Here is a 17,653-nt window from a genome sequence, read left to right as displayed (position 1 = left end):
ATCTCATTCTTCCTGTGTTGTAATATTAAAGACAAAATGTGTTAATGATTTAGAAAGCTTGATATAGGCACATCTGGAAAACTTCTACCCGATGCAATGAGTAAATTCAGGCATATTTATAGAAGCAATTGTCAGTATTGCATATTATCAATGCTTTTCCCCTACAATGGCCCAATTTAATATTCCCTCGACAACAATATTTTGATAGGGCTTCACTAACAAGAATGGGTCAGAGGCAACAGTATCAAGGAGGTATGAGATGTCCAGATGAAGGAACTTCCCTTAGTAGATAAATAATAATGGTAATAGTAATACTATATTCATACTAAGTTAGAAAGCACACACAGCATGTCAATCCTTGCTAATGCTTTCAACCTAAGAAAAAAAACCTGTCACATTTTTTGCAAATGTCGATTGCCCTGCCCATCAAACACCTTCTCCAGCTCTTGGTCTTGTCGATTCATTAACGTCTTCCAGTGTTCAAAGAGCTCAGTCTCTGATTTCTGAATGTCCTTGAGTGTTCCTTCTCTCTGGATGTTACCATCTTTCATTGCAATTATCTAAGAAGTTAGAAACACAAGTGATGAGATAAATAGCCATGTATCTCTATTTATTTTAAAGCTATGTTGCTGTGTCTAGACAGACTTTTCTATTTTCTTAAATAAAGAATACTTATGTGAACAATCTGTCTTTTAGAAAGACAGTGAAGTTCTATCTCAGCTCTATCCCCTTCACTTAAAATGCTGCAAAAACAGAAACTTCTTGCACTTCATGCTTTCAGAAAGGAAAGCTGCTTTTAAGTAAGAACGAAGAAGAACGGGGTCCCCAGCAGCAGACAGGAGAGTGCATTACTCTTCCTAAATACAAGTCATTAGCAAGATAAGATTTGAGAGTTCTCTTACGTCCTGAAAGGAAAAGGCTTTTAGCCACACACTGTGCACAGCATATTTTGCCCTCATTCAGGCAATTAGATATGAGCATGCTGGCTCCACCATCTGTTTGATATCATGGACCTGATAAGGAAAAGCTAGGGAATTTGAATCCCTAAAGCTTTTAAAAGCATTAATAGTGGACACGGTGTGAAAAAAAGTACATATACAAGACAAAGTCTGAAAGGTGTGGTTTCCAGGTTTATATCAGTGTAACTACATTATATACACAGTGTAACTACCTTCACTTTACAGCTGACACGGAGAATTGGAAAATGAGGCGTGTGGATTGTAAACCCACGTGATATCATTAGAAAATAGTTAATGCAGTATTTATTTTTCTCTCTCCCTGGAAACTCAGAAATGTCTGTGGGGGGATGGGAAGGAAATAGTCTATTCCACTTATTGCTAAGAATTTACACCAGAGGAAAGGGAAAAATAAAGCAAACGAGGATCTTTTTGTGGTAATTTATTCAGGAAACCCATAATTGGGCTGGACCCTGAATTCTTCTGAGGGTTTTGATACAGAGATTTAGGAGGGCCATCACATACGCTTCAAATTATATTTTTATTTAAAATTCCTTCATAAAATAAAATAAATATTCCTGCTGCACTCCATTGGGTAAAATTTGCTAAGGCTTAATGAGAACTGTGCTTAGGAAAAAAACCTAGCCTACAGGCTGTTTGGAACAGTATATTTCATAAGACATTACTGAAACCCAATTAGAAAATAATAAAAATAAAATAATTCCCATAGAGTATCTCATAAAACACGAACACCTAGAAATGAGTCTGACATTCACAAGACCATAGCTGTGCATATTAAAAAAAAATGCCAATATATAACAATTGAAAAAGAGGAAGCTAAAATGGATCTCACAGGGAGGGGAAGGAGGCAGAAAATTCCTGTATCCTGAGAGACACTAACCGGAAAACCAGAACTGTGTTTAGAACAGTAGTAATTCTTAAGGGTGTGTAACTGAGGGACAAGGTCACAGCAGACACCACAAAGGATAAATGCTGCCCACCAAAAACATGATCAGAACAAGATTAATGTCTATCTGCAACTTTATAGCAAGCCAATATGAAGAACAAAAAGCAGCTGAAATATGATTATTGCTTGAGACAGAGTAACTGCTGCTATAGTCTGTGTAAGATGCAAATGACAGAGGAGGCCTCCTAGGAGGGATAACTGCAGTCATCGATCCTCGTAGGCAAGAAGACCTGTGATGTTGTAGCTGGATAACTGTAGCAGAACTAAGTGCAAGGCCAGTGTGAACCAATGAACTAAAAAAAAAAAAAAAAAATCAAAAAACCAAACCTCCTTACCCTACTTTATTTGCTTCATCTTTGACATTTGCGATTGCGAACTACAAAGTATACCTTCATTTTTTTTCTGTAAACTACAAGATATAACAAAGAAACCTAACAAAACAATTGAATACTACACATTTCTTAAAATTTTGCCAACATACAAAGGGTAAAAATGTTCTTGATACATTACGTACAAATACTAACCGCAAGGTAATACTGTTGTTTTCCTTATATTTCCATGCACCTCAATATCCATAAACACACCTTTTTCTGACAGCGCAGACAAATTCCTAGTAACATCCCAGCAGAGGCAAATATGTTACTCAAAGATTTCGCTGTTTTAAGATAAAAAAATGGGCAACATTTTCTGATATAACTAATGGGTTTGGATACTCCATATTTTAAATGCAGCCTGTTTTCATGGGCGTATTAAGTATCAGCTCTATGAAAATCCAACCTATTTAGGTGTTCTAAGATGGGAATCCCAAAATTATGGCACCCCAAACTCACTGGGTAATTTTCAAAAGATCTTTATTATGTCTCTTCTCACTAAACTACCACTTGGTGGAAAGATGAAGCGAAAGCCTTGTTTGTAGCAAGACATAATCATGCCACATTCTTGCCTCCTCAGAAAAACGGGAAGAGCTTTCTTACCCAGTCAGCATGGGGTAAGTACTGCAGCTTGTGAGTTACCAGCACAACGGTCCGCTTGTCTTCCCGTAGCATTTTCAGGATCCCTTCTTGCATGAGATGGTCACTTAGGTGGATATCCAGTGCAGAAAATGGATCATCCTGTCACGAGGAAAAGAGGTCAGCATTTGGAGCTGGCATTTATGGGATTTAAGGAAACTGACAGATTTTAATACCAGTAAAACCAGTTAGATCAATATAGACAATCAAAAGAGGCCATCAGAAGATGAAAATTGTTCTGAGGAAAGGTTTTCTTAAATTACATAACAACAAACCTTGAGCTGTGTCTGCAGCGAGCCCTCAGACATACGGTAACGTCAGCTGTGTAAATGCTACGATTTCCTGAGGCTGTCCGGGAACTGCTCCTCTCAGCAGATGCGTTCCATAGCCTACATAACTGCAGTACACTGCTTCTGTCAGACTCAAGTCAGTGCAGCAATGTACGTCTATGGCATACGTGACACAAACTGCTCCGGGGACAGTGACAAAGAGCACATTTTTCCTTTCCTTGTACATAACTGCCTTCGGATTTTTTTTTTTTTGATCCATAAATCAAAACTTTGTTAACAATGAATCACAAAAGGAGAAATATTGATCAGATTGATGACTCTGCTCAGATGCTTGATTTACGACCTAGATTATCTTATTGAATCAATGAATCATATGCAATTAATTTAGGCATAAGCTAATCTGTACCATCTTTTGGGGGACTTGTTTACTTAATCCTGTTTACATGGAATTACAAATCTATTATTTCTGCTTGCACTACTAATAGTGGCTGTAGGATTTACTTAGAATTATTATTTCATACTATTAAATTACACTAAACCCAGGGTTTCTTAAAAAATCAAATTTTGTTTTCTTTTGTCCAGATGTTTGCTGATAAATTAGGGTTGAATTTGAATTAATTCTGCTTTCTCTGAGCGACATCATTGCCACCGGTTACTTAGGGAGAGTTATAAGCAAAAAGGTGAGTACTTTAGAAAACCGCCTCAAACTTTTATTCTCTTCAGTTTTGCAACAATTTATATTGTGACTGCATTAGATATTTTAGTGTTGTTGCCTTCATGTATCTACAAAACCAAAAACATCTGAAATCAATAGTAAGATAAATATGACCACTGACATTCTAATAAATCAGAGCATCATAATATAGAGCAATTAAAAAGTGCTTTTGCAACACAGTAACTTCAGACTGTGATACAGAATTTATTCTCAAAAATGCGTGTGCAACTGTGTGTGCACTGTGCCCACTGAGCAAGGATGTATGTTGCCAGCTTTACTGCTGCACTATTCCAGTCTGGCACAGATCTGAACATCATTCTGAGCCCCGAGTTTGTGCACAGCCACCTCGTGCGCAATGTTGCACTGAAAATGCCAGTTCACAGAACATGATGTTGCACTGTGGAGTCAGGCGAGACTGTTCATTAAGGCAGCACTCACCATACATGATTATAATGATGCATTGATTACAAGACACCTGAAAAAAATCAGTTCGTGCTACAGGACTAGTCTGACATGTGACAAATAAAACATGCTGAATGAATGAATGTAATTAAGAATAAAATATGTAACGAATTATCACATGACCTTTTTTCATATCTGCAACGATCACAAGAAGTTTAGGGAACACGAAAGGTTATTGAATATGAAGTGCACAGTCCCGAGAGAGAAGTTTCATAAGCATTTGTTTACAAAATCAGTCTTAAAAGAACTGAGTGTTTGCAAATACTAACATACAGGATTCCTGATTATTTTTGAAAGATTAATAACTGTAGGTACTTTTACATTGTAATTGTAGGTGCTTTTACATTATCAAACCGTAAGAGAACCTGCTACTATTAGGAGATCATCGAGTGTTCTGCACAAAAGGACAAAAGTAACAAAACCAAGTTACAGCCCAGTACTGGGTCTGCTGATTTGCAGCCCAGTGCTCTCTACCCTCCTGCATTCTGGTCAATGCCTGGAAATGCCCTGCACATGAAGCAAGCACCTATTGATTGATCAGCCTAATTACAGGGAGAGGTCTAAGTAACCTCCCAGACTTTTAGGGATGACCTCTGATGTGCACAGCTTTTCTAATCCCATGTGACTCATATCTGGCTGTCATAACAGCTGGATTCAAAACTCTTGAAAACTGAGCTTAAGAAGGAAGTCCTAAAAGGAAAGCCAGCAAGCTTACTACTAGTGAGCGTGTAGAATGCATCCGTTTTCCCACTTACTAAGTTTTTAGAGCTTGATCTCACTCCTTTTTCCACAGCACTTCTGTTGAAGTTGGGACAGGATATACAACAAGCAGTCAGGGTGGGAACACAGCTTAGTTTGTTGCAGAAAGGAAACACCCCAGACACAGGACAATATTAATTTTAGGCCTGAGACAGCTTAGGAATTTTATGAATACAGATGAGACTATCAAATTTCTAAGTACCGAAGAGAAACAAAAGGGTCAAAAAGCAATTTCAATAGACTGAGAGGGGAAGCATCAGCATTTCAATTTGTATCCTAATATCTATCTGTCTGTCTGCAGCATTTACAAAATGCTTCCTACCTGCAGGCTAGCTAACAACGGATATAAAATAAACAATGCACATTTGGCTTAGCTCGGTGAAGCAGAGTGTTCTGTCTGTGTCACCCATGAAATACTCTAAATTCTCGCATCTTGTGCTCGTGTTTGCAGCACAAACGTAATGGCACCTACTCACCAGGAACACAACATTTGTCTGCTGGTAAAGTGCTCTTGCCACACTGATACGTTGGCGCTGCCCTCCAGACAGATTAATTCCCTGGAGATAAGTAGGAGAAAAACAATCAGACAGTTATAAAAACATCAATTGAATATTTATATTTTGATCAGATTATCCAAAGAAGACTTTCTGCACAAAGAAACCCAGAGAAATTTTTCAAAAGTGTGGGCCTGCAATTCGGCTGGGACACAGTACACAAATTGTTATCCGGAGCTGTACTCCATACATTCCAGAGGGACGGGAAATGTTTAATGGTTTGTGGTGACATAATGGTGTAGGTGGCATGGATATTCTGCAGGCAGTCTAAACTAGACTTCTAACTCAAAAGTTAGCCTTATGAGTCTGGCTGTGTCATGTTTTTTATTTATTTTTATTTTTATAATCGTATGTTGTCACACTATATCAGCTCCATTATATACTGTAACAAGTAATTGCTAGCTGGGAGGTCAGACTGTGCTGAGGTGAACGTTACCTGGTTGCTGTTGTACTTGTTTTCGGCCCTTAGTCCCCTGCTACCACCCTGCTCTAAGTTACTTATCCTTCCTGTGATCCACCTGCAGTTTCACAAACATCTTAAGCTCTCATAAGCCAGTCCTGCTGCCAAAAGACACTACCCCACCTCCTCCCTCCCCTCCTCTCCTGTCGAAAAACATTTGTTTGGCTACACAAGGAATTGGGTTAGGAACTAATCCATTTAAAATTAACATGGTAGCCAGTGTGGAGATTAGGCATGGAAATGTATCCTTAAATGTATCTGTGTGTGGGGTGGTTTGTTGTGGGGTTTTTTTTTGTTGTTGTTTTGTTTGTTTGTGACAGTGCCAGTATATGCCAGAGTAAATTGTTTACAAATTTGTAACTGCTGTTTCCTTTCTTGTCACTCCCTAATCTTCCCTGATGTGATAAAGCTTAGTTTGCTGTTTATTAAAAACATGCTCTCTTTTAAATGAAGGAGCTCTAAAAATCTCTGAATTATTTAGTTATATGTTACTCCTAAAGAAACCAAAAAATGCACTGTGAAGTCAGGATATCTGAGACAGCAGCCACAGAATTAGTCAAATATTCTGCACATTTAAATTATTGCATCTCACATAAATGACAGTGTTTCCATGTTTACTGAGCAATGAGCTTTCAGACTAATGACCCAAACGTACACTCAACTAAAAGATTACCTTTGTTGCCAAATAACCAGTAAGATTTTAAGAACACAACAAAATAATAAAAAACCCTCTATATATTTAAAACAAAAATAGAAGCCTGTAGCTGTTTACTGACCCTCTCTCCAATCTGGGTTTGGTCTCCATGAGGGAGAATGTCAATATCAGGCTGGAGGGAACAAGCATCAATTACTGCTTTGTACCTGTGGAAACAAAAAAGGTAATGCAAAACCCACACAGATACTGCTAAAGAAGCACATTTCCTACCTGCAGAGGAACAAAAATTAACCAGCTGGAAAAATCACACAGTGGAAAACATATTTGTTAGCCACTAATTGTTCTAATGGGATCTCTTTCAATCACAGGCAAGTAAATAATATTTCAGCTAAGAAAAGGCATCTTAGGTCAGCTTCCCAATTAAAAACATTTAATAGTTAAAACCAGGCAAAACAAGCACAACTTCTTTCATGGTATATTGTTATTGTTTAGCATTTAACTTTTTTCATGCCCCAGGCCTTTGTTTCTTGTTTCGATATCCAAGGATGACAGAAAAAAAATGTGTGTAGGATGTGAATACATAGCCAACCGCTTCTTAAGGGCAGGGGGGATGGAATACCAGCAATTAACTTTTAAATATTTTAGAATGTTTGGTGGGCATTTATACTGAATAAAAAGGCAGCCCATTAATCCTTCACAATGTACCAAACACTGAAACTGTAATAAACAACATTCCCACTCCCAAACGGCTAATGTCTTTTTAAGACAGTTAAACCAGTCAATTAGGGATAAGAAGAGAATACCGCATGCTGCACACACACAGTGCTGCGAAATGAAAACAATTCTATACTTGAGTTCAAGTGAGGCTGAACTCTGTCCCTTGTGTCCTTCAGGAAAAACATGGTCGAAGGGGGACTGCGCAGAACTCAAGGTCTTTTGTCATGTTCAGGCAGGTGCCGTGCATTTGTTACTGGAGGGAGATGGGGACCCACATGCGTGAACTGAGGCCTATGCAACTCCTTTATTTAGCGAAAAGGGGAGTAAAGCATGTAACAGTGCTGAAACCCGTTACCTCTGTTTGTTAAAAGGGCTTTCAAATGTGATATTCTCTTCCACTGTGGCATTGAGCAACCAAGGCTTTTGTGATGCATATGCTACTGATCCTCTTTTCCTGGGGGGAAAGAAAAAAAAAACCAAAAGAGTTCCCAGCTTACCAGTGCAGTAGGCATTTTTGGAAACCATTTTCTTGAAAAGGAAGAAACTGGTACTGTGTCTTCAAAAACAGTATTTCATTTTTGTTCTTTAGGACAATCAATAGTCTCCCATCAAGGAAATACACAAAATGTTAAATTTCCAACAGAATACTGAAATTGTTCACCTAACTGAATTTCAGTTTGTTCCCTCTTTTTCTGCTGAGAGGCGGGTTTTGGAGAGGCTAGCTCAGCAGAGCTGCCTCTTGAGCAGTGCAGATGGCAGGGAGAAAATTACCAAAGACTGAATCTCAGCTCTGTTTGGATAGACTAATAAAAACATGTATAGCAGATCACTAGTTAGGCAACACATTTCAGGAGGCATGTTCTAAAAAGATATTTTTAAGGTGTTTAAAAAAAAAAAACACAACTTCACACATGCAGAAAGGCAATTCCAACACCACCCCCCCCAACACATTTATTTTCCCCATTCTGAGAAGAGAACTTGAGTCATAAAGTAAATGGATAGCCATGGCTAAAATCTTTCTATGTCTATAAACACAAGAAAAGAGAACATAAACAAAAAATATTTGCTAAATTTCCCCCCATTGAATTGCCCCCATAATGTACCATTAGAAGGGTATGGTCAACAGGATCTCACCATGCATATTTTGTTTCACAGGGATTATAATTATTACTATTTAAAAATAAAAGTATCTGCCTGCTAGTGAAGTAGTAGTGCTTTTGTGGCTGAAAGGCAACATTTTTTATTAGAGCAACTGATACTGTTGAAAAACTGATTGGCATATCACTGTTTCTCCAGAAAAAGGCCAAAAGAGGGATCATATGCCTAAAAGCCTATCCGTTTTCTTTCCAGCTATATCAGCTAATCCAATAGGACCTCTCACCCAAACGTAGCCTTTGTCTGCTAGACAGCCATTACAGCAGCCTTTTTCTAGTTGGACCTGGATGCAATTCAAACCGTGAGCTGCCAAAACACACCAGGCACTTTATCATTTTTTTTATCAGGAGTTAAGGTCACTTGCCCTGCTCATTTTTTCAGGCTTTCACCAAGCTTGCTTAGAAGTCATTATAGGATCCAATTTTCTTTGATGACCTGAAAGAACACACAGTTACGCTACACTGCTAACATGCTTCCAAGTTCAGATATCTGATGGCTCATTAGAATTTAATTATGTTTTATGAATTTTCTTTATTGGAAAATGAAACAGAAACAAAAAAAAAGAAAAAAAAGACAGAAAAAATCCCCTAAGGAGCCCAGCCCACAGTCCCAAAATCTAATTCAAAGAGCATTCAGTTCTGCCTCAAGAGGGAAGCATTTTTTCAATTAGTATGAAATTCTCATCCCAATGATTGAGAAAAAATTGCTCTGAGCATTCCAAGACGAACACGTATTCCCTTCCCCTCCTTTTCATTGCTCAAAACTGTGCCTTTGCTGCTCTTAATTCTCAATGTGATTGAAAAGTTACTTCTAATTTATTTTTTGAAAAATAGTAGCAAAGTTTTGAGGAAAGTGTTTTTACAACTTTTGTAAAAAGTGTTCTTTTGTTCAGTGAAGATACAGGCACTGCCAGTACGATACACTCCATGCTGAGAACCAGCACACTGCCTGGGAACACCATTCATGTTTGGCTTACATTCTGCTTTCAGGACATCAGTGAGAATTAATTACTGCAAGGAATTTGGGAACAAGCAATGAGCTTGCCAAAATTCATTATGGATTTAGAATTTAGCAAACCCCTCTTAAATTAATCTTAATTGCAAATTGACACTAGGATGACATACAGATCATATTTTGTCATAAGCAAAAAGCTTGCAAGTGCTTGATCATATGAGAAATCTATGGCATGTCTACAATGCTTCTTACAGTAAAGAGGCAGTCAAACAAAACCTTTACTGAAACTGTGATAAACATGTGGCCAAAAATCCAGAGAACAAAATATTCTGAAATGGAGTGTGTAACACTTTTTCAGAAAGCCTTGAACTTACCTAAGGTTTCATGCTTAAAAGACTGAATGCAAACAAATGGTTTAGCAGACAAAGACAAGAAATTTATTCTGCAGGTGGAAGTAATTGCCTCCTACCCCCAGACTGCATAAACAAACATGTATTTTCATAAATGGAGTGTAATTTTTTTCCTCTGATTACACAAGATAGACTGATCATAGCCTCTTAATTACCACAAAGAGGCAGACAGCAAAATCCAACCTTATAATAAATAGGGAAAACCTTCCCTGAGCTCCCTGGGGACTATGCACTTTGGCTAATATAGGATCAAGCCTGTTCATTAATTTAGAATCAGAAACAACATTGTCAAGATTGTTTGTTTAAAGTTATTAATCTAACTCCATCTTCACATTTCATTTTGTTAAGTCCAGTAGGCTCAGTACGCATTCAAGATCACTGAAAATAAGACTAGTTAAGGGACATTAATTTATGAATCTCAGTGCCTTAATAAACCTACCAAGTCTGAAATGTTGGCAATTTTTAAAAGAAAATAGATGCACTTGAAATGCAATAGAGTTATGATTGTAATGATGGAGGAAATAATACATTGCAAAGCCTTTCCTGAGTGTTTTGGATTGCTGACTACAGTTTTATCTTGATTATTTTGCACAATTCATGAATTTCTAATACCAGTCAACAACTCAAAATCAAATGTTCTCCAGATATGAGAGAAATGTGTACTGTCCTGCCCTATACTATTACCACCTGAACAAAAAAATATGCTTCCATTATTTTCAGCCTGATGGTAGATAATAGAACATTCTGATATTGCCAGTTCTGAGTATTCAGGAGCATACTTTTTTGCCTTTATTAAACTGCAAGGGTCACTTGCTTGTTTTTACTTCTAAATCTTGCAGTAGCTGCATACAGAGACAACCCATTTGCCTTCTAAGGAGGAACAACTCATTAAGTGCAGACACTTCTGAAGAATGTTCACAGAGTTACAGAATGGCTGAGGTTGGAAGGGACCTCTGGAGGTTCCCATCAGTTTTTAAAGTGGTGTACCTGAATTCCGTGTCAACAGGAGATTCTTTCTCTGGGCTGCAGAAAACAAACACAAGTTCGGTTTTTTTTAAAAAAATTCAATTATTTTAGACAATGCAAATAATACCTTAAAGTAGTATCACTATGCTATAGTTAAAAATACAACAAAATGACTGCATAACAGAAATAAAACTCTCTTAAGTATGCTAAAATTCTGTACTACATGATATTGACCTAAAAAAGGTATGGTTAAAGCTTCAGTTTTGAGAAGCACTAAACAACCTTGTAGAAAGTATTCAACACCTACGAGCAAATGCTCAAGGCCTCACAAGACTTTGGCTCAAAACACTCTCTGTTCTGACAACACCAAAAATGTTCTACAAGATGCTAGTGCAAACAAAACCATCAGACATATTCCTACAGCACTTACCCAGCATAACTAGGATTCCCAGAACCTATGATAATGTACGTAATTGTTTCATACAGTCTAATATCCTCTCCTACTTTTTAATATGCTTGCCTTGTGCATGTTATCTCACTGTTTGCTGTCCATCCCCATAACAGTTTCAAACATGTGAATGTCTAATTCTGATCATATTTCTTTTGTATCTTAATGGGTTCAAATGGTTTCACTTTAACTTGGCCCAAAAATTGCAGTTTCTCTTATACAGAAAGAACTGTGAGATTTCCAAGTATCCTTTACCATAAGGCTTAGTTGTTAGACACATGAAACTCCTTATACTACACAAAGATGGGAGCAGAAGTTTTGGAGGACTCAGTCTGACAACTAGGTAACGAGTCTGAGAAATAAGGTAAATGGGAGAGAAGAGCCTGATAAATCTAAAGAAAAGGCAGTAGAATAGTTGGTGCGTCACAGAACCAAGAAAATATTCTGGTCAGCAGAACCACAGAGTTTAGCATAAGTGAAGAAAAGGGACGTCATATGACATTTTTCCGCTACTGACGTCAGTAACAAAGTTCTCACTGACTTCAGCAGGGATAGGATTGTCACTTTTACAAGGTTTACCATTCTGGACATTTGTGCGCCACACTAAAATGACAACCATGTCAGAAAGCTTTGCTCTCAGTTGATTTGGTAGATATTCCCAAAATCCAAGCTGAGCTACGTTAATCAGGTAAAAATAATTTCCATGCAAGGATCCCTTGCCAACAGATGGACTAATCTGCTACTCCCCACATTTCTCAGTTTGTGTGTGCCTGAAGAACGCTAGGTGAGAAAATAAACTTATGACAGGATGTAAAAAATGAAGAGAAGGGTAATGGGGAGAATTTGCTTGAATAAATGAAACCTTTAAAGCAATACATGATATTATGTTTTAAAGCATAGCATTAGGAAATAACCTGGTTCAGAGTTTAAGAGAAGGATTTTCAAAGACATGCAGGAAAATTAGGATATAATTTTCAAAATCGCCAAACGGCAATGTTTTCATAAAGGAAATCCAGCTCTTATTTTCATAAGTCACATAGGTAGTTTCAAAAATTGTATACTAAGCTAATTAATGCAGTGAAAGTTTCATTGATTTTCAGAATTCTGAGTCTGAAAATCCTAAGCATAGATTTTAGAAACCTTTGGTCCCTTCTATTGCAATCGATTTAGTAGGAAGACCAATAATCACATACAATACCATACCTGACATCTTCCCCCGTCTCACTGTCAGAAGTACAGCTGCATCACAAATAGAAAGCAAAGACTGTTTACTTAAGTCAGCACAGGCAACCTGCCCCACAAAGAAAAACTATTAAATTCCACTTAGTGCACAGACTGCAAACAGTATTTATCACAGAGCTGCAGCACAGCATCTGTTCCTTCTACACAAACTGACTTGATTTTAGCAGTCAAAAAAATTTGGTGACAGTTTTTTTCCCTTATAAACATTTAATTTGACTCAACAAATAAAATCACCTCCACTCTGTCCTGGAGATGCTAACAGAACTGAGAAGTCCCAGCGTGACAAGAATGCAGTTCCATTAAAAAAAGGACATGGTCAGGGAAAACAAACTGATAATTTGTGATACTGTATTTTTCCATGGCAGTAACTGCACCTTTGCAGTATATAAGGGGTTAGTTTGAACTCCACATCCCACCTTCAGTTGACTTGCAACATGCTGCGTTCTGTATTAGCCCTATACTTGGGGAGATGTTCCTGTATAAGTAAGCGTGGGCAGGTCTGAGGGACAGACAGGTTTTGTTTCCGCTGGTTTTGAACATGTACCAGGATGTTCACAGACAGAATTGTTTTGACAGGATGACTGGCCATACTTATTACTGATGCTAAATTCAGTTCCATTGAAAAGAATGAAAAATCTGTGTGTGAAGTAGTATAAACAAAATCAAGAAGGAACAAAGTCTTTCATGCTTTAAAGAGAACAGTCTCATTAACTTTATGATAACACCTTTTGCTTATAAATATCCAGGAAAGAAAACTATACCTGCAGTTTAAAAGGTTGGTTTGAGACACTTCCAAAAAGTTTATGCATAGTAAGCAATGACCGTATCTAAGTTCAATTTACTATAGAATTTGAGAGCGCCAGCCAGCCACTAATATCTTTTTCCAAAGGTCAGTGTACCAAACAAAGCTTTTCCACAGTTACCTCACACTCCACTCGTCTCTAGTGACCGTGTGAACTCAGTGGCACCTTCTCCAAAAACCCATGAACCTGTTGCTGCTCATATGATCCATCAACGTAGCTCAAGAAGCAAAGATCAGCCAGGGTCCCTCGTGGCTAGCAGAATTTACCTGTGCTTACTGCAGGTGTGCAACTTAGCTCCCGTTTCCGCTCAGAAACCAGGGCAAAGCGCCATGCTCACAGGGCACGAATGATTCTCGTAGAGTAACACGAGGTGCAGCAGTGCCCCGGCTTCTCTGTTTACCGTGTTCTTTTGCTGTGCAGCCACGGGTGCCACAATTTTCATATGCAAGTATTGGTAGATCAATTCCCTGATCTGTGTTTCTGTTCTGTAGCTGGAAAAAATTAATTCTCCATTTGGAGTTTTAGCTCAGCCTTTTCAACCCACTTTTTCCCACTTTGACTTCATTTTATCCCTCCTTTCTCCCTTTTCCTGCATACTCCTGGCAATGAAGGATGTGTTTATCTCCTACCAGTGTTGAAATATCAAAGTAATGTATGTTTGATAATGAGACTAGATCTGATTTTTCACGGCATACAGATATATAAAGATGCAAATATGTGGCTACTGAGATTTTCAAGCCTTCAGATCTCTATTTCCAATTTAAATAAAATTAAGTACCTGGATGTTTCTGAAAACTCTAGTAAGCATGTATTTATAAAAATCAATGCACTTTTCAGGCATCAAAATAACTTTAAAAATATTGTCACTTGATGACAATAGTCAACTCCACATCTAGTAGAAGATCTACTGTTAACAATCTTAACAAATCTAGCACTTCCTTTACATTATAAGGACTCTAGATTCACATGGGAGTATATATGTCCTGTTTAGAAACAAATGACATAATTTTGTTGGAGCAAACTATTTCTCATTTGGGTCAATTTTCTGATATTATTTACTCCAAAAAGACTTATACTATAAACTGCTCCCTGGACTTGAACTGGGACTAGTTAAAGTGAGATACTGCCCAGAAGAAATTAGCATGGCATATACTATAATTATTTACTCAATAACCAGTCAAATCAATACTATTTACCATCTGTTCAGAATGTAAATAATGATTTCTCTATTTTTGTTAATCTCTAGCCGTATTATAAAATATTTATGCTGAGATGTTCTAAGCCTGCTTTGGAGAAGGGGCAGTAACCTGAGCGGGATCTTCCAGGCACACACTGTAATACAAACAACAACATAAAATCACAGATGAGCCAGTGCTCACTTCTGATTAGCTGGTTCCTGATTACATTTCTTTTTAAGGTTTTGAAACAAATAATTTTTCTAGGAAGCAAATAAAGATGATATGCAGTTAATCCTGTTTTATCAATAGAGCATAGAGGGACAGAGGAGGGAAATGACTTGTGCAAGGTTATCCATTAGACCAAGGGAAGGGCCAGGAATAGAATCTAGATTTCCTGAGCACTGAGTGACATGTCAGCAGGATGTATCCTTCGTCTTCATAGCTGTGACCTTGGAGGAAGGGAAGGGGGAGGAAATTTGGAATTAAATAATTCAGGACTGTTCTGCAACGTGAATGACTGAAGCCAAGCATTTGTCTCATCCCAAAGAAAGAGCTGTAACAAGGATCTTACTGATTTTGGTGACACATTTTATTGCCTGAGCTAAGGCTACGAGCTCTGGTGATTACTTGATAAGACTACTCTCCTTGAACCTGGGATAATGTTGCATGTACCTGGTCAGGCATTAGTGTTTTCTTATCAAATTAAGGGAGCTTTCATCTGATAGCTTTACAACACAGGTGTGCAGCCTACACTGATTGCATCTATCATCCTGAATAGACCAGTGCACATGGTCAGCTCTGAAAGATGAGACAAAACATAATCTCTCCCAGAGCAGCCAGCACTTACAGTGCTAAGGTTGTTTCAGCCACAAGCCCCTTTATACATATCTGACAGATAGCAAAGCAAATGTGGTAACAACTGAATTTTACCTTGTGATACTTTGGCACTTACAGAAGACATGAAAACCAGTTCTGACCTTTGCACTGTTGTGAAGCACATACTTCTAAACAAGTGCTATTTAAAAACACAGTCTGATCAGAACTATCATGTCATCTGTTTTAGTTTAGCATCAGACATTCAAATTACACTTCTTAATCATGTTATGTCAACTGTAAAATATTACAGCCTTGCTGAAATGAAATTAGTTCACCTAATAAGGCTGCAGGGATTCTGTATCGTTCCTCACCATACTCTGATTTTCTGCTTAGGGAAGTATGTTTTAATGGATAGATCACCACATTCTGGAACTTTGGCTTCTGTTCTTGTCTCTCTCACCAGCTGAAAGGGTCACCTTCCTATGTTTCAGTTTCCCCACCTATAAAATAGGGAACTTTCCTTCCTTGTACTATTACTATTAAAGCATGTGTAATTCTTAGCAGTGTGACCGGCTTATGCAGCGTGGCTAGATATAAATAATATCTCTCTACAAGCTCTCAAGGAATTTGAGAGAATTGTTTCATGAAATCAGTGCAGAACCCACTGGGTAACAATGATCCTCTGTCCATCAGAGTGCATGGATTTGACTTACTGTTGCACTGTTGTTCCTTCAATCCCAAATCAGTTGAAAATAAAATTGTTTCTCTATGTTCTTCTACAATTTGTCAAGCTTTACCTACAAATAATTGTATCCCAAAAGGCAAAGTGTAGTCTGTATGGCTAGGAATTCTAGTGCTGTAGAATAAACAAGCCAAAAATGTTCACACACATTGATCAGACAGTGTACTAGAGATGGCAGTAATTTACTGGAAACCACATACAGGAGTTGCAATATATTATACCACTTGTCATTTAGTTTGAGGGCCAAGACACTAAGCCCTAACAGTACAGCTGCTGGAGTTCGGTAGCATTTGTTTTCCTCCCTTCATGGCCAGTACAAAAGTTAGAGACAAGTATAATCTATAACTGGCTGTCAGAGTGCAGCTGCTGTGTCCCCTTGGGAAAGGAGGGAAGGACATGACTATCTCCCTCTTGTCAAATCAGGCAGGATGCACTGGGGGAGTACCCTGAGGTCACTGCTACTTATAAAAAACTCTTCAATTTCTCAGGCACTAGAGCAGTGCTGGGATGGAGCACACACCTAAAAGCACAGCCAGGGACCGCTCCTGGTGAGCCAGTACCTCTTTATAGTTCCATTCAAAGACACGAGCTCAGGTCTGAAAGCGCAAATGCCATCCTGTAGCAGCATAATCCTTCAAGCTAATTAATTCTGATTCCAAATTAGTTATGATTTCACTCAGGTTATGTTGCTGGAGTGCAGAATGCCCAAGTACGGTTATCTATTCCTATTAATGGAATAGATAGCTTGTTTGACCCTGGCAGGGGTTCTTTCTGATGTGCTCCCCGACCACTTAGGGTAAGGTTTTTGTCTTGACTGTACACCTACAAACCCCCTGACTCCACAAACAGGTTCCCAGGGTAGATTTTGCCTTTTTTCTGCATTATTATTCAACTCAAACTTGAATTTTTAAATAGCATTACCTGCTCCAGAATATGTTCCCAGACATCTTCTGCATCTCACCAAGTATGGCTAGCAAGAGAGATGACTTACCGCAGCCAACCTGTCCTACAATCATTGTTAGCTGACCTGTGAGAGAGGAAGGTACATATAAGCTTCCGATTTACCAAGTGCTCATGAAAAAACATCTTATTCTGTATAACTGATGTAATTTTGTACCTTGAGGGATTCGGATATCAATGTTGGACAATGCTGGAGGACCTTCAGGTGTCCAAGTGAAAAATCCATTTGTGATCTATGCCAAGATGGAGAGAAATAAGAAACAGAAAACCAGTTTTAGAGCTGACTTTTCAACATCAGAGGCACTTCTTCTGTTTTCATTACACTGAGCATAGGAACAGAGTTAGCCTTTGCTCAATGCAGGAAACAGATCTTCAAGTGACTGATTTTGTAAAGGCCTGCATTCTGATGTGCAAGAATCTCTGAACTCAAACAA

General features: G+C 38.2%; 1 protein-coding gene across 1 annotated transcript in view; it reads right to left on the bottom strand.

Annotated features, from left to right (window-relative positions):
* Positions 1-17,653, bottom strand: part of ABCC8 (ATP binding cassette subfamily C member 8) — an 82,951-nt gene that overhangs the window by 22,135 nt on the left and 43,163 nt on the right. The window contains exons 15-23 of the mRNA XM_075163091.1: positions 17,377-17,452; positions 17,181-17,286; positions 12,682-12,717; positions 11,052-11,087; positions 7,901-7,999; positions 6,950-7,034; positions 5,636-5,716; positions 2,898-3,035; positions 435-560 (exon numbers count right to left, since the gene is read on the bottom strand). Of these exons, the coding sequence (XP_075019192.1) occupies positions 435-560; positions 2,898-3,035; positions 5,636-5,716; positions 6,950-7,034; positions 7,901-7,999; positions 11,052-11,087; positions 12,682-12,717; positions 17,181-17,286; positions 17,377-17,452 (783 nt within the window). The remainder of the gene's footprint in view (positions 1-434; positions 561-2,897; positions 3,036-5,635; positions 5,717-6,949; positions 7,035-7,900; positions 8,000-11,051; positions 11,088-12,681; positions 12,718-17,180; positions 17,287-17,376; positions 17,453-17,653) is intronic.

This window comes from Calonectris borealis, chromosome 14 (genome assembly GCF_964195595.1).
Source record: "Calonectris borealis chromosome 14, bCalBor7.hap1.2, whole genome shotgun sequence".
NCBI lineage: Eukaryota > Metazoa > Chordata > Aves > Procellariiformes > Procellariidae > Calonectris > Calonectris borealis.
This window is presented reverse-complemented; position numbering and strand designations above follow the sequence as displayed.